The 18,878-nt window shown below is 36.1% G+C and overlaps 1 protein-coding gene across 1 annotated transcript in view; it reads left to right on the forward strand.

The window, feature by feature from the left end:
• The window catches only part of hectd2 (HECT domain containing 2), a 106,687-nt gene that overhangs the window by 14,337 nt on the left and 73,472 nt on the right, over nucleotides 1–18,878 (forward strand). Inside the window, exons 2-3 of the mRNA XM_028795463.2 lie at nucleotides 10,766–10,895; nucleotides 17,149–17,287. Coding sequence (XP_028651296.1) covers nucleotides 10,766–10,895; nucleotides 17,149–17,287 — 269 coding nt within the window. The remainder of the gene's footprint in view (nucleotides 1–10,765; nucleotides 10,896–17,148; nucleotides 17,288–18,878) is intronic.

The raw sequence follows: 18,878 nt of genomic DNA on the forward strand, positions 1-18,878 counted from the left end.
CAAAGTTGCTTTGAAGATGACTTTAATGTCATTTACAAATAATTGAAGAGTACATTAATTAAGGATGTTGCATTCTAACTTGTAACTTCTAAATCTTAAGAAAATGCGCTGTGATTAATGCGTTTAGAACTTTTTTTAGGACTCTGGTTTGCCGTTCTAGTAGCCATCATACCCCGGGCAACTTCTTGATGCCCCAGTGCCTTGGCATACAGGAAGTTTTTGTGTAGGAGCCTGCAGTGCAGGTTGCTATTCAGGCAAAATGTCTAATGTTTGATTTTGCTAGAAACTCATTAAGTTTTATTCAAGTACAGTATGGCATGTATTCTGTCTTTAGTAGGCTGATATATGTCCATTCTTCTGGAAACGTGAGAAAAGTAATTATACAATGGAAAAGCATGTTTGCTTAACATATTATTTTGATGTATTTTTTCCAGGTATCTTTTCCAGTGTCTTTTTCTTTTCTAGGACAGTGACATCTTTTTAGCAAAGTCTGTGCCAAAATAAGTTTCTCTTTAGAGAGGTGTGGTATTTAGTACCACTTATACCACAGCTACAGTTTCTGAGGTGGGCTGCCTGACTTGAATAATGCTGTGGTAAAGTCAGTATCCTTCAGTGTACAGATGTAGACACGTAAGATGCATGGTATGTTCATATACTGCGTGATTTCACATGTGAGCTTCTGCATTACAGGTTAACTAAAATAACTGAAAGATGGCACTCATGATGCATCAGTCTTTAATGATATTATTGCTTCATTTAATCTCCTTTACTGTGAAGATTTAAATTAATTTAATATGGAATCTGCGGCGGGTTGGCGCCCTGCCCGGGATTGGTTCCCTGCCTTACGCCCTGTGTTGGCTGGGATTGGCTCCAGCAGACCCCCGTGACCCTGTGTTCGGATTCAGCGGGTTGGAAAATGGATGGATAATATGGAATCTGCGGTGGGTTGGTGCCCTACCCGGGATTGGTTCCCTGCTTTATGCCCTGTGTTGGCTGGGATTGGCTCCAGCAGACCCCCGTGACCCTGTGTTCGGATTCAGCGGGTTGGAAAATGGATGGATTAATATGGAATTTTACAACTACCCAGTCAGTTGCTAAAGTTCTTTTGGAAAAGCTTTGACATGCTTGCTCAGACTACATAACTTATAAACATTTATAATGTTCATTTTGACTGTATACTTTATAAAAATGTAAAATATTTTGCACTTTTCACAGAACACTTCCACTTGTCATTGCAGTAAAGAATGCATACATTTTAGAAACCTCCTAATTTGCAGTTAACATAAAGCAATCTCCGAGCCATAATTAAGTCTGAATTTTGAGTTTGCTGGTGTATTATATGGCATTTTTATTTTTTTTTCTCTTTTTTTCAAAGCTGACTTTTCTGTCAACTGATGAGATACTGTATATTGTATATCACTCTGTCACATTCTAACTTTTTTACAAGACCATGGGATACATTAAAACCCCTGAGGGTTTCATTTTCTGTCATACCATAGATATTAAAAAAAAATGTCAGAATATTTTCTGAATAACCACTGGGGATCTAGCTGAGGGATTCACTGATAACAGCAAATTAAAACAGACAGTTAACCTTGAGTTGTTTCATGACGCTAGTACAGTCCAATTGAGATAAGGGCACTTAAGAATGAAAGAATGTTTTTTTTATTCATTGACAGTAATAACATCACTGTATTTTTAATTGGATTGTTTTATTGCTTAACTGATTTTTAAATGACAAGAAAATCATGTCTCTTTCTATGAAATTTGCAGATGTGGTTCAGCCCCTAGTAATTTTCAAAAGTCTCAGATTTGTAAGGCTGTCTGCCACCTTCCAGTATTGTGTGAATAGAACCAAGAGGCAAACTTCGGGGCATTGACACAGCAACCCATCTCTAAAGGCAAAGTAATTAACTTATTGAATCAAAATGTGTGGATTTATTCACTTTTTTTCAAAATTATCCTTATTTTTACATAGGTGGAAAATCAATACACAATTATAGAACATACTGTAGTTTATGAATTTATTGACAGTCTGATTTTTTTTTAAACATACATGATTTTAAATATTTTTCTATAGTCCCTCTTACACCGTAGAGCTAGTGCATAGTATAAAAATCTAAACACTGAATTCCAAAAAGTATTTGTTTTTAAGATAAATGGCTTATATTCTTTTCATAACTCACATATTTTGTAATACTCCATCTAAAACCATGAAAATTACTATACACTTTTCATTTAAAATAGCTGGAATAACTTATAAATTAAGAGTAATGATAATAGAGTACAGGTTGGCTATATGAGTAGATTCAATATGAATGGAGGGTTTAAAATGAAGTAAAACATCCACATGATTGAAAAATCATTTCAGTTTCTTTGGATGAAGTGAGTTTAGGACGAGTTCTTTCTTTATTTTGTGAATTGTTTATTTCATTATAACTTTTTTTTCATAACTTGTAGAATATTTCACTTCTATACAACCCTATTGAGTTATGGGGACTGGTATTTATAAAATGGATTAAATTTGTTACTGAAAATAAATTACCTTGTGTTCATGTATACATGAATTGGGTCCAAGGTGAACCAGCCCCTGCCTAGATTCAGTTTCTGCTTTGCATCCAGCGTGGATGAGATAAGATCTCCCTCTTAAATTCTTGATTTGATTAAGCACTTTGGGATTGTTCAGCTCTGAATGTTTGTGTCTGTGTGCTAAAACGCTCAAGGAGGAAAGACACAGAATGTATATACTGTATGGGGTGGGGAAGTTCTATGTGGGTTTCATTCACTTCTGTTTTTAAATGCATCTCATTTCTTGTAGTATCTCAAGTGGTTCATGCACCATATCAGAATTTCATTGTTCCGTCATTTTTTTTTTTTTTTTTGCTCAAGCTAGTACAGTCACATTAGTAAAAACTTCTGAAATGGTATGATCTTTTGCAGACAACTGCAGGCAGCGCACTGCAAAATAACACAGTGATCCTCATTCTGTTGGAATCTATACATCCAAAAGAATTCTTTTATAATTCAATTATTGTTTTCCTGTAAATATGCACTGTACTGTTACAATATGATCTATTAGCAAATATATTGGGTGACTAGCTTATTTTGTGCATTATTTAAACATAGCACTTTGTTAGGAGCAAAAACCCCTCATGTTGTTCAGGGTAGATTTATATTTAACTATCCCTTAAATTGCTTCATTTTTAACACTACAAAATTATTATTTTTTTCACAGTGCAGTGCCTATCTGTGTCAGCTAATGGAGTTGGACAGTGCAATCTATCCCATTATTGTTGTTGAAGGGAACAGATTATCATGTCAGTTAGTAATAATCAGTGTTGGATTTTTTTTCATTTTATTTCAAAACAGGTTGCACTTTTACCTTTTGTATACATTTTATCTTTAAAAAATTCCATGCTTATTTTTTAAAGAGACTTGTATTCTCTGGTACTGAACCACATCCAGCAGACTTTTAAGACATACTTTACCCAGATTCTCTTTTGAAAATTAAATTGTATCTGAATGAGGGAATTTGAGTTGTACCCAATAGGAAATCAGAACTGTGAAACAACATTCTTAAAAAATAAAGAAAATGTCAAATTCACACCCAATAATGATTCTGTATATTGTTGATGTTCTTGAAATGCATGTACAGTATTACTTTAGTGAGCATTCAAATCATCTTCTAGAAACATATGGTTTATTTTAGTGTGGTTTTACTATTTTGAAAGACATCCAGTTGTCTGTTCTTCTTCATTAATTTACTACATACAAAAATAAAAACCTTTCACACTGGTACCTAGTTTTCTTGTAAATATAATTTGATAAGCATTTGAGAAGGTATAGCCCATGCTATACTTTTTGACAGTGATGTTTTATTATTCTAAGCATGTTGATGATTATACAAATCACATAACTGTCACAAACGTGTGAATAGGAGGCAGCTGAAGGGCTTGGAGAATAATGGTAACACATCTGCCCAGGATGTGGTGGGGTGCACTAACGCTCTTTCTAAGTTTCCTGCAGACCTTTCCCGGGAAATCCCACCAGGAACCACTGCCTCAACTCGGGACACGCTATGAGGGTGACATCACTTCCGGTCCCGGCCCCTAGGATGACATCAGTTCACCCAGACCTCCTATAAAACCTCATTCCCTTCCTCTGGAGGGCAGTTCTGTTTTGGACTCAGCCTTGTAAACTCTTTTGCAATTTCAACTTCTTTACTTTTTGCAGCCAGTAACATATTACATGGGTGGCTGCCCCAAACCTTTCTATGTCTGAAGTCTTGTCTTGTTACAATACATACAAAAAATTGTATTAATTCTCAAATCTGTTGCCTGCATACAGTACATGCTGCTATCTTATGACCATCCACTAACTGTTAATGTCTTCTTAAGAGAGATGTGTCTAAAGGGTTTTTGATACTTTTTTTTTAATTGTGTATAGTTTTCTATGTACTTTTATAACTAATTGTGATGGGTTACTGTGCTGGCACGGAGATACTGGTGAAAAGGGGCCATAAAGAGGCAGAACAGGAAGTCAGCCCTATTAAGAACTCAGACTAGTTGTTTACTTATACTTCTATAAAAGGGGACATTACAACAGATGGAAAAAGTAGTAGGATAAGTAGTAAACCTAGCTACTAGCACAATTGAGAGAGAATTGTGGCCTATGAGGGAGTATTCAATGCCCATCCATGTTGCTAGGAAGCAGGTATTCCACCAAACATTAGAATTGCCTACCCCTTTCATAAATAGGCGGTTATAAGTTTATAAGTGGACCTGGGTAAATTCACCCAATCTGTCAGATGGAGGCACAGTTGCTTTGGATGGTGTGAGTGCAACCCTGTGTACTGTTATACTAAAAAAGGCAGCCAAGGACATCCTAGCACTTGGCCCTTTAAGTGCATATTGAGGCTCAGGGATACAGGGAGATATGGGGCTGCTGGAGTGAGCAAATATGAGAAAGGCCACAGGATTTTCTTGTACCATTCCTAAATCTAGAAAATGTCCTGTGAGTTTGCCATGGAAATGACTCCAAGCTGTAATATTAAGCCACCTTACCAACACCCCTACCAAACTGAATGTGGTGTTAGGAGGTGAGTTAAGACAAATGCTTATCAGAGTAGAGAGACTGTTGGTGTATCACTTTTGTCAATGAACAAGCTGATGTGCCTCCCCACTGGAGAGGAGATCCAAGCCTGCTAGCAAGGCCCTGAGAGACAGCAGTATATTGTCTTCTGCTTATTAATATTTTACTTTAAGTTAGCATTTGTACTTACTTCTCCTTTGCGTTAACTTTGTTATATAATAAACACACATACTATAGTAATTCCTTGGAGTCATTGTCTCTTATAGCATCTCGACTGTCACCCAATATAAATGTGTAGCCCTACAGACATATAATGCATATTAAATAAAGAAAAAATATTTCAGTAGACAATGGTGGCTAAATATTGCACTGTGCCATATTGTAGACTATAAATAAAAAATCATTATGGCAGAATGTACCATATGCTTCTTTACAATTCATTAAATTAAATATTTACAAAATAACTTTGACCAATCAATAACAAGCCTCATCAACAAGTTTATATATGCTGTGTGTTTTTATATTATTGTTAAAAGATTACACTTTATAATTAAATTTAGCAAAACTACACTAAGGTGAAAAGTCAGTTTTTAAATGTTATTCCACTAGAAGATTCTATATAGTAAAATTTCTCTGTTGTTTACACGTCTTCATACATGTTTTTATCTCTTTTTGTAGACATTTTGTAGGAACAAAATATCATTGATTTAATTTCAGTGCAAGTCTACGGAAAACAATTAATTAAACATAATTAAACAATTAAACATTTTGTGAGGTTTAACTTAATAAAGTGGTAAAATCCTGTGGCTTTTTCAAGACGGTAAATACATACATAAATACATGGTTTTTTATATTGTTAATTTAATTCCATTATAATGTGTTCACAAGAACTATGTGATTTGTGTATGCTTGAAGAGAGATGATGTGACCGGTCAACTTTGAGTTGGAACTATTTTACTGTAACTAGTAGTGTATTTCAGTTAAATGAGATAATTAGAAACAATCGCAAGATTGCTGCTTAATAAAAACACTATATGTAACATTGATAAAGAAACCGAGATTTGGCAATCATTTTCTGAATGTAACTGACATTGTCTCTCCATCCATCTATCCATTTTGTAACCTGCTTATCCTGTTCTGGGTCACAGGGACCTGGACCCTCCCTGTACAGCACTGGCTACAAAACAGAAAACAGCTCTGGGAACTTTATGCACACATCCACAATTATTTATGCAAGACAATTTAGAATCACCAGTTAACATAAACTGTACATCTTTGGGGTGTGGGAGTAAAACCCATGCAGATACAGGGAAAATGTGGGTACTCCAGATGGCGAGTGCCAAACACAGTTGTTACCTATTTATTTGTGGCTATTATTCCACAAAGGTGAGGACATAAGTTGCACTGAATTATCAATCCAAAAAAAATATTTGAGATAGTGTTTGAAAACTCCAACATGTGCCAGACATTCTGGTAGGTAAGCTAATGATTTTGAGATAAAACTCTAGATAGCTAGTTTGCATAAATGTACAGTTGTGGGGCAGCTAAAACATGTTCCCTTCACACTAAAAAACTGAATAGTTTGGGAGTGATTGGGATACAGTCTTATCAATGGAAAACAATTATTCTAATTCATGCTGCCAGTCCTATCATATACTATATAATTCTGGTTGTTCCTAGGAAACATAGGAGTAAACATCTGATCACATATGTAAAATATCTTGAAAACCACACAACAAAGGCAATTTTTACAGGATTTTCTAAAAATATTTAATAAACTTTAATAGAGGTAACTGATTTTACAAGGGCGTCCTGAAAGTGGGAACAAATATAATAAAAAGAACAAAGAGGTCTATATCATTAAAACATTAGTAATTTGTTACTTTTTCTAATTTTAATTCATTTGACTTAATGATTAATTGTTACTTCGAAGTAAGCATTATATTAATACAAACATAAAACTCACAACAGCAAATGTGAAAAAGTTGGGAAAGAAAGGTGCTGACAATGCTGATTTGAAATACAGTATTTGTTTTTACAATCATGGTTTTAAGAAATTTTTATAAGAGAGATGTTGTAAATGAAAGTACCCTGAATAATTTTGGTATTTACTAATTCACATCGGACTGACGACATAATACTTGGATTTTGACATTTATTATTATTATTATTATGAATGTTTGTCTGACACCTTTATCCAACATGTCTTAGAAGGCAAGGATACATTGTATGCTTTTTCAGATATCATTTACAGCTGGGCTACAGGCAGGTTAAGTTATTTGCTCAGTGTCACACAGCAAGTCAGAGCCAGGGAATAAGCCAAAGACTTTTTGGTTTAAAGTCTAATGCCTTAGTAACTACTTACGTCATACATTTTTGTTAGTATTTTAGGCAGTATTTATTTTTCACTTACCAAACAAAAATGTTAGTGAATGAATTTGGTATGTACACACGTTAAGATATATCTGGTAGTCAATGTTGATCATATTCTTTATAAATCCCACAAAGAATATGTTCTATAATAAAATCTCCCCCAGTTGGTATTTACATGGGGGACATCCCGGTTCCTCCCTGTGTGGATAGCGCTTTGAGTACTGAGAAAAGCGCTATATAAATGTAATGAATTATTATTATTATTATTATTTCCATTGAAGACAAAATTTAGGCCCTGAGAATAATCTCTATTTACAAACACCCTTTTCTCCTAATCTTAATGATAGTGCTTTTGCCCAAGGTAGTTATAGTTTTTTATAGGTAATAGTGCTGTAAAAATTAATTTTAGTGAACTTAATTTACTTGTCATTGTTTTGCCTGTAGAATTTAATTAGAAGTAGTGTATTGATGCTTTTCAGTATAACAATCCTTTAGGATAATAAAAGGATAATGGAAAATATAATTAAATATAATGCTTCATTTTGTAAATGCATTAAGTCTGGAATACAGCTGAGGGTTTCTTTTACATAATTGTTTTCTTTGAATGCCATCTGCTTTTTCAGAAATGAAACCTGACACACCCTGTAGTTGGCTGCTGTTTCATTGCTCTGTACACATATGTGGACTTGCTAAACATTACATTAATAATGTTAAGGAATACTATACCACAGTATTTATATATTCATTGTGTAGCCCTCTGTTCCATTATAGGATAACTGCATTTACCTAATCCTAATCTTTTTAATTTAATTTTGTTTATTTTAAAGTTAAGCAGCTATCTATATGATAAGGAAAAATAATCATATTTTGTCTAAATATACTTGCCATGCATAAACACACTGGCAACATTGGGTGTTAAATTTTGGCATTGTTTTGTAATAGTTCAATAGTGAGGTATTAAGGAGTAACATATCTAATCTTGTCTTTTAAAAACAACACAATAGATATTAAGTGCAATATTTTACAGTCTGAAAAAGGTGGCATCCAGTTATCATACACATTTGCCACACCAGTAATACAAACAACACATGGCAAAGCTACAGTATATACTAATTCACATATTGTATACATCAAGAGATACACTGTCACAATATTTTTAAAAGCCTGTATGATAAACATACTAACTTGAGCAAAGCTCACTCTTAGTATGAGTTGGTTAAGATTTTAATACATCTGTTCTATATATATAAAAGCCAAATACCACTCACTCACTCATCACAAAATCTCCCAAACCATGAGGACTTGGGACTTGATATTTGGAATGTAGGTTACCCTTGGCCCATAGGTGCTCGCTAAGAAATGGTTTTAAAAATTTTGTGGTCCAAGTGTGAAATTTCTTATAGTTTTTTAGACCCGTTTGTATGTCTGTGCGTTTTTTACGAGAGAAGTACTTAACGGATTTAGATTGGGTTTTTTTCTATAATTTGCTTGAACCTTCCATTGATTTTGTGACTTTCCCATTGTGTTAAGTATCATAGTTTGCTTGCAGTACCGATTAATTAGCGCATATCCGAGTGAGGCTCATAGGGCTACGGGGAGGGGTGGGGTGGGGCCCTCCTCACTCACACGTCAGCCTCGGGCCGTAACCTTAACTCCGTTTAGGTAGTGAACGAGAGAGCTACTTAATGGATTTAGATCTTTTTTTTTTTATATAATTTGCTTGAACATTCTGGTTGATTTTGTGACTTCTCTCATTGTGCTAAGAATCATAGTTCACTTGCAGGAGTGATATATTCTCGCTAATCCGAGACAGAGGCTGCGGTCTGAGAGAAGGGGGAAGAGTGACGTCAGGGGTAGAGAGCTGGGCGGGGCCCTCCTCACTCTCCTGTTTCACTAATACACGGGGAAAGCCGTGGGGGATGGCTAGTACCACATAAAGGAAAAAATGGAGCCGGAAATTTCTTTCCTGTTTTATTTATAACAATTGCTATGATGAGCGGTTCCAAAATGTACACCTAGGCTACCTCCTACAGAGGAATATTTTGGGAAAAATTTAATTAATTAATTAATGAAGGAATGAATGAATGTGTTGTGAAATGTGACAAAGAAACATACTGGTATTAAATCTGTCATTAAATATGTTTTTGTTGTGTATTTCTTTATTTAACTATTTCTTCATTTATTTGTTTTAGTGATGCTGCACACAGCATAAAACGTTCTGAAATGAAAATCTTCATTTCTACCCATCATAGTTGGGAAGGTGGGATCTAGTGAGTGCAGTTTTTTGAACAGTGCGGCATCACATAAATGTGAAAGGACAGAGGCTTCCAAAACTGAGCCAAAAGCAGACCAGTATCCTTATCAGACTGCCCTGAAAAGGCAGCACTTTGAGGCAATAACCTTTTTGTTGCCTAAACTGGGCCAAATGGGGATTCAAAAATTCAACATATCCTTAAAAGTTTCAATATAATTATAAATTTGCTTCACAAGAGGGAAAATCATAAAACACCAGCTTGCAGAAACAATTTCCACAAAGAATCTTTATAAATAAAGGGTTTAGTCAAAAGGATCTATTAAAACAACAAAATATTTCAAAAAAGTCACAATACGAAATCCAGAAGAATAATCCTAAGAAGCAGAGCAATATAAGTTAATTAATGTATGGATGCAAGGACTAGGGGAGAGTGCGTCGGTGAGGCAATACCTCCCCTGGGATGCTAGAGGGCGATCCCTTTGGGTAGCTGTGGCACCACGGATTCCCGCAGGGCATGTCGGGAGCAGGAGTTTGGTGCAGCTCTGTTGGTTTCCATGGGGGATGCCAGGGGGAGCTGTAGAGCCCTATAGGTGACTTTTAGCACACCTGGGAATGATTTCAGGTAATAATGATGAGCCACCTGGAACACTCCCGGGACCAGAATAAAAGGAGCCGCCTCACTCCATTCGAGGAGCCAGAGTTGGGAGGAAGGAAGACGAAGCTTGCTGGGAGAGGAGTGGAGGTGGCTAAGAAATAGAGAAGGACGAAAGAGAAAGAAGGGGCTGAGCATTGTGTGCTGGTACTTTGTGCTGTGGATTTTAAATAAAAGGTGTGTTATGTGGGAAACTCGTGTCTGCCTGCTTCTTTGTCAGGTTATGGCGGCTGTACGCACCCTGGTGGTCCATAATCTATATATTAGATAGGCAGTATATTGATAGTTGGATTGTTTTACACTGGTTTAGGGCGGAGTTTATCAGTCAGTTATTATCATTTTTAGTCTATTATCTGGATAGCAAATAAAGACATTTCTTTCTTCTTTCTTAACAGGGTATTGACAGGGGAACAAAGTGTCAGTTTTCAAGTTTTAGCAGCTTTATTTCAACAATTAATCAGAAAAGGGAAGCCTCTAACAGTAGGAATTTCTCAGCACAGCTTTCATTGACCAGCAGTAAAAATGGTAAGGAATGAAATGGGTAAGAATAATTTTTGTTTTGTTTTTTTTTTGAAAATTTTAATAACCACCTTTGTAATAAATAAGACAGTAAACAGCTCATGCATTCTATTGTTTTTATCTGCTTTACCATAATTATTAAGTTGATATTAAAGGGGGATTTAACAATAATTGTCAGGATTTTTTAAATTCAAAGTTAGAGTTTTAACTCCAATACATTAATTTAATCTAAATTGTGTGTTAAAAAAAAAAAAAAAAAAAAAAAAGGAAAGGAAAAGTGGCTTGTGTAAGAAAATGTGTGGTACACTATTTAATTAATAACCAAGGTAAAAAAATAAAAAGTTCAAAAAATAATCAAAACAAAAATAGGATGCAGAAGGGGCTGGACTACCAGCCTGCTCCTAAAATTGACATCAGACATTTTCTTGTGCCTGCTTCTCAGTTCTGTGGATAAAGTGAGTTAAGTACCACATTACTTCAACCTGGGTGGGAGTTGTTCTTGCTTTGTTAGAGCTTTGAAGGTGCTCACTACATGATTATGTGCAAAACTTGATAGAGTGATTGTTTTGTAAATAGAAAGAACAAAAGTCATTAAAAACTTTGAGGTTCCAACCAGGACATCCCGTTTAATTGCGGTGTTGTATTTAGGCACAAAGTTTAAAAAAACAAAGAAGTTGCAAAATATTTTCTCTCGGTTTGGATGTATTGCTCCTCCAAGTGGGGTCATTCAAGTGACAACCAAATCATGTCACAGTTGCTTAATAATAATAGTAATAATTAATTATTATTATTCTTATACATTTTATTTATATACTGCCTGTCCCATGCTCAAAATGCTTCACAGAAACTCAGAAAGAGCAACACAGCATACTGTATATGACATATATAAAATATTTCCATAGGCATTATGCATATGAGGGCAGCACCATGGTTTGTGCTGTTTCCTTCATACCCTAGAGACCTGGACTGAAACCCATCCTGGCCACTGTTTGCGTGACATTAGCACTTTCTTTCTCTCTCTGTTCAAGTGGATTTTCTTTGAGTATTCGGTCTCCATGCACAGTCTGAAAATGTAAAGAGTCTGAGTGCATGTGGGTGTGTGCATTAAATGCAAAATGCAGTTGACTATTTAATCCTTTATATGAAAAAGCCTTTACACTTATTACCAGTAATGGGGTAAAACTTTGTGTCTTTCCAAGTATTCAAATAAAACAATCGAATTCTAGAGAGCAATGTTAGAATCTAGTAATCCATTTAACTTTACTCTTTGGGTGAAGTAGATTTCTATCATTCTGGTGTCATTCCTCAGCTCCTTAGCTCTGCATGTTCACATTATTATTGATACTTTTCTCTAGATGTATTTTAAAATTTCTCATTTCCCCATTCTTATTGATCATATATGTTTATGTGATTATGTGGCATACAATGATTTGGTTTTTTAGGAGTTACAGAACCACATTTTTGTCATATGTATGTCTTATAAAATGAACTCATGTATTGAAAATGTATGTTTGTTAACCTGAGGCTTGTAATAATTTGTATAAATTATTGTACCTAAATAGGCTTTACATTGGGAATTTAGTCTTGTTTTTGTAATAGCTTTAGCTTTTGCTGATTCACTCTGTCAGAAAATTGTGTGAGTTACTGTGTTTTGACTGCTGGATCCTAAAGGACCAATTACCTTTGTGTTTTTATTGATTATAACAGAACATACAAGTCAAGACGTGCTTTATCAGTTGTTGCACATTAATTAATTCTATGAGTTCTTCTACTTCCTCTTTCGGTTACTCCCATTAGGGGTTGCCAGAGCGGATCATCTTCTTCCATATCTTTTTGTTCTCTGCATCTTATTCTTTTACACCCATCACCTGCATGTCCTCTCTCACCACATCCATAAATATTCTCTTAGGCTTCCCTCTTCCCTGGCAGCTCTATCCTTAGCATCCTTCTCCCAATATACTCAGCATCTCTCCTATGCACATTACCAAACCAAAGCAATCTCGCCTCTCTGACTTTGTCTCCCAACCGTCCAACTTGAACTGACCCTCTAATGTACTCATTTCTATTCCTATCCATCCTTGTCACACCCAGTGCAAATCTTAGCATCTTTACTCTGTCACTTCCAGCTCTGTCTCATGCTTTCTGGTCAGTGCCAATCTCCAACCCATATAACATAGCAGGACTCACTACCGTCCTGTAGATCTTCCCTTTCACTCTTGCTGATACCCGTCTGTCACAAATTACTCCTGACACTCTTCTTCACCCATTCCACCCTGCCTGCAATCTCTTTTTCACATCTCTTCCACAATCCCTGTTACTCTGTACTGTTTATTCCAAGTATTTAAACTCATCCACCTTTGCCAACTGTACTCCCTACATCCTCACCATTCCGCTGACCTTCCTCTCATTCACACACATGTATTCTGTCTTGTTCCTACTCACCTTCATTCCCCTCCTCTCTAGAGCATATCTCCACCTCTCCAGGTTCTCCTCAACCTGCATTTTTACTCTCGCTATAGATCACAATGTCATCAGCAAACATCATAGTCCAAAGGGACTCCTGTCTAATCTTATCTGTCAACCTGTTCATCACTATTGCAAATAAGAAAGGGCTCAGAGCCAATCCCTGATGTAATCCCACCTCCACATTGAATGCATCCGTCACACCTACCACAGACCTCACCACTGTCACACTGCCCTCATACATATCCTGTACAACTTCTTAAATACTTCTCTGCCACTCCCAACTTCTTCATATAATACCACAGCTCTTCTTGAGGCACCCTGTCATATGCTTCCTCCAGTTCCACAAAGACACAATGCAGCTTCTTCTGGCCTTCTCTATACTTCTCCATTAATCCCCTCAGAGCAAACATTGCATCTGTGATGCTCTTTCTTAGTATGAAACCATACTGCTGCTCACTAATCATCACCTCACTTCTTAACCTAGCTTCCACTACTCTTTCCCATAACTTCATGCTGTGGCTCATCAATTTTATCCCCCTGTAGTTACTACAGCTCTGCACATCCTCCTTATTCTTAAAAATCTGTACCAGTACAATTCTTCTCCACTCCTCAGGCATCCTCTCACTTTCCAAGATTCCATTAAACAATCTGGTTAAAAACTCCACTGCCATCTCTCCTAAACACATCCATGCTTCAACAGGTATGTCATCTGAACCTTTCCATTCTTCATCTTCTTCATAACTGTCCTTACATCCTCCTTGCTAATCTGTTGCAGTTCCTGATTCACTATCTCCACATCATCCAACCTTCTCTCTCTATCATTCTCTTCATTCATCAGCCTCTCAAAGTACTCTTTCCATCTTCTCAACTCACCCTCCTCGCTTGTGAGTATGTTTCCATCTTTATCTTTTATGACCCTAACCTGCTGAACATCTTTCTCAGCTTGGTCCCTCTGTCTAGCCTATCGGTACAGGTCCTCCTTAGTGTCCAACCTCTCATACAACTCATCATACGCCTTTTCTTTAGTCTTCACCACCTCTCTCTTCACCCTGCGCCTTATCTCCTTATACTCTTGTCTACTGCATCTCTCTGACTATCCCACTTCTTCTTCGCCATACTTTGTATTTAACAGCATAATATTTCCTGTTTTGTAGTTTTTAGGGATGTCCCCAGCGTGCAGCGATCATCAGGGGTTTATGTACTGTATCCATTCACAAACCTCCTTTAGCACTCAAGGATAAATATTATCTGGTTTTGGTGATTTCTTAGATTTCATCCTATTTACTCTAAGCAGTACTTCTCACTCTGCAATTTCCAAATCACGTAGTATCTTCTTAGCAGTCCCTCTTACATTTGGGAGCTTGTTGATTTTTTCAAATGTATAAACTTCAATAAAATGCAAGTTGAAAGCATTTGCAAAGTCACTGTCTTTATATTCAGTCTCACTTTTACCATTTCTAATGCTCTTAGGATTGGTTAGTGCAAAAATGTACAAGGATTACTGAAGCATAAAGACATTTTTTTTAATCGGAATATCAAAAGAAAGGTGTTTCAATCGGGAGATGGAAGAGTCAAATAAAAAAAAAAAAAAAGAGTTCAGTATGTTTTTTTGACCATCAAAAATGAGAGCAAAGCAGAAATGTTAGAAGGTAAGCTATTACAAATCCCAGTGATGCATACTCACAGACTGGGCTAATTGCTGTCACCAATTCATATTGCTGACCATTTTTCTTTAAAGAACTCAGGAATTTCTTATCTGTTCAGCTAACTCCAACTCAGGGCCCGAGTGACACAAGTTTCTGCCCATAATTCTGCATACTTAACTTGTTTGTGAGGCATCAGATGTAAGATTTTTATTTTAATGCAGAAAACTTCATTTTAATAGAACCATGCAGGTAGCTTAAAGTTTAAATAATTTGGACCCTTAAAACATGAGGATGGCACAATGGTACAGTTCCCTTATGGATCTGACATTCTGAGTTCAAGTCCCATGCTCAGTAAACCTAGTAACATTTTGCAGACCATTCTGACTGTGACAATGATTTGTGGTAATTGACCCAGAAGGGTAAACCCCAGGGAATTTAAAGCCAGATATCAGTGAGAGAGCTGGACTGAAGACTCTCTATTAGGCTGGGAAAGAGGCCCGAGGTTAGAGAGGAACAGAAGAGGGAGAAAGCAAATCTGCAGGGCAGTGGCTGGAGGTAAACAATAGACACGTATTGACAGAGCTAATGTCTATAACAATGAGGCCCGGATGAACATCTAGAATTATATCTTTTGTTTGATTATTTTCTGTTCTTTTTTTGTTAAAATCATCAATTTTTTTAAGGTATATTTTTAGGTATGCACACACAATACACAGCACTTTCATATATGACATAAAGTTCCAATTTTTGATCTCCTATCAAGCAGATACTAAAACTTTGTTATTAATGTACACAAATGATATTCTTTAATTCCCAGTAATGAGAAACATGAGGTAATAGGTTCTAAAAAGGGCACTGAGTTTTTAATTTTAACAGTTTTAAATGTTTTGCCTGCCTAAGCATCTTAAAAATGAAATTTGTTCATACTTCACAAAATGTGTATGTGTCACATCTAATGAATCGGTGTATTTAAAGCTTCATTAATTATGCATGCTGTATATATTTTCCTTTTGTAAAAAACTATATTAAACTGAATTGCACATTCTAATAAAAAGCAGTTAAATAAGATGCTGCCTGCTTAGCCAAGTTGACTACAAAGGCATTGTTTTATATAGTTTTTATAATGTTTTGTTTCATTATTCATTTGAGTGCAATTGAGTATGTTTATACAAAGTTTTTTATGTCTCTGAAAACCTTTATGAAAATAAAATATCTACATTGTGTGGTGCCCGGATGGGGGTGGTACCCACCTGGGACGCCCAGGAAGACAGGAGGAGGGCTTATTCCTCCTCCAGACCTCGAGGGGGTGACCGCCCTGGGGACCACGGGTACAGAGCTGGGAAGCTCGACCCTGTAGGGGCCCGTGGTCACCCCAATACCTGGAGGACCCTGGACCGCAGCACTTCCGCCACACCAGGAAGTGCTGGGGGGAAGAGGAACAGGGACACCCGGAGTGCTTCCGGGGAGACAGCTGGCACTTCCGCCACACTGGGGCATGTCGGTGGGAGATTGCCGGGAACACCTGGAGCACATCCGGGTGCTTATTTAAAGGGGCCGCCTCCCTTCAGAGATGGACTTGAGTCGGGTGGAAGAGTGGACAAGGTTGCTGAAGAAGAGAAGGAGGCGGTCTGAAGAGAGAGAAGGCATTATTGATTGTCCTGGACTGTGGGGTATTGGGGGCTTGTGAGTAACTTGTGTGTAATGGAGACCCAAAATAAACGTGTGTGGGGTGATTTAAATGTGTCTGCCTGTCTGTGTCTGGGTCATATTCCACAATTGATATTTTGAAAATTGAACAATGTGGTTCTTTCATTACATGGTCAGAACGGGAGATGGAGCCTATGCAGTCAGCAATAGGAAAAAGAAATATAACAGCTTTATTTTAGACACTAGCCAATATTGCAATGCAATTTTATATTTGTATCACTGCTTTGTTTAATATCAACAAATAATGCTCTACAGTATAATTTGAAATTTCATCAATTATTACAATATTTATATAAAAATATTGTGTATTTTGTAAAGAGGATGTATTTTGATGTTCTCCATGAGTACTGTTACAGTGTGATAGTGTGTTATTTGAAATGTTGAGATATATTTATGTTAATTTATGTGACAGATATTTAAAAACTTCCTTCTGTCAATAGTTAGAGAACTGCCACCCATCTGTCCAGATGTTCGACAGAAACAGCGTATTGCTATTGATACTTTGCCTCCTGAAATGAAGGCTCCAATTCCTCCAGAGCCTATTCTTCCTTTACGAAACAAAACGGCAAAGGAACTTCTGTAAGTATTTTTGAACATTTTGTATTTGTAATTACAGTTTTCATGCCTAAGATCTTGTCGGTTGTTAGATGATGTATTATAAAACACCATAGAAAACTTAAGAAGAAAAAAATGACGCTCCCAACATATGCTTTGCAGATGTTATAAGACTCTAAATTAATTTTAAATTATGTAATCACTTAAAGTGCTCATATAAGAGGTATAGTTTTAAGTTTAGAAATCTAAATATAATTATATAACTAAAATATTTGGAAAATGTTAACAGATTTAAAAACACATCTGGATGTATACACTAACTTCTCCTTTTTTTATGAGTAATTTCATGAAATGTCTAGGAGTTTTGTGAGGACAAATAATAGATGTTTCTGGAGCCACTCCTCCATATTACACTGCTGTTTGGTAAATGCCTTGCAAGACATACATTAGTGTTTGCTGTCGTGTTTTAAATGAAGAAGTGTTTATTGGCGTATTCCAAGGTTACCTTAAATGTGCTTGAGTGGATTTAGAGCTGTCCAAAATTCCATCAAAGAATTTGTTGGAATACTATTAGTTTTCATTTTACAGCATTTTGTATACAAAATATGGTACAAGGTGAGAATGCACACTTAGTTTCATTAAAAATATTTCTGTAATTATTGTTATATACTACTGTTAGCACAACTGTTGCTTAATTTGTTTTGCATGTGTGTATTATACTTTGAGAGATGATGCCTTATTTTATATTATGCATATATATGTATAATTACATCTGACACTTAAATATCCTCTTTCAATCTGTATTGTTTTTGCAGACAATATGAAAATCTGAAAGACAAAATTAATTATTTGTGTGCTAAAATATGGTAGTTAAATATGTATTAATGCTCCTCATATAGTGTACTGGGTTTAGAATAGTACCTCTAGGATACAGCCTATTATCTTTTAGTTATATAAAGTGATATTTGTAGGTTTATGTAATGGTTCTTCTGGTCAGATTCTGGTATGTATACATTATAGTTTGATGTCAATACAGGATTTTGATCAGACAAAAAATTGTCACTAGTTATGAAAGTTTATCTTTAAGAGTTCCAAGGTGATGGGAATGGGAATTTGGAAAATCGAAAGTACACCTTATGAGAAGGATTTAGGAGTTGTAGTGCACTCCACTCTATCTACTGCCAAGCAGTGTTCATAAGCCAATAAGAAGGCTAACAGAATGTTAGGTTATATAGCACAATGTGTAGAGTACAAGTATAAGGAGGTTATACCCAAGTTTATAACGCACTGGTGAGGCCTCATCTGGAGTACTGTGTACAGTTTTGGTCTCCAAGCTTCAAAAAGGACATAGCAGCATTGGGAAAAGTCTAAAAAAGAGTGATTAGGCTGATTCCAGGAGTACGTGGGATACGTTGTGAGGAAAGATTAAAAGAGCTGAGCCTTTTCAATTTAAGCAAAATAGGATTAAGAGGAGACATTATTAAAGTGTTGAAAATTAAGAAGGGATTTAGAACAGTGGATCGAAACTGTCATTTTACAATGAGTTCATCACAAACACAGGGACACAGCTGAAAACTTGTTAAGGGTAAATTTTGCACAAAAATTAAAGTTTTTC

Source organism: Erpetoichthys calabaricus, chromosome 2 (assembly GCF_900747795.2).
Source record: "Erpetoichthys calabaricus chromosome 2, fErpCal1.3, whole genome shotgun sequence".
Classification (NCBI taxonomy): domain Eukaryota; kingdom Metazoa; phylum Chordata; class Cladistia; order Polypteriformes; family Polypteridae; genus Erpetoichthys; species Erpetoichthys calabaricus.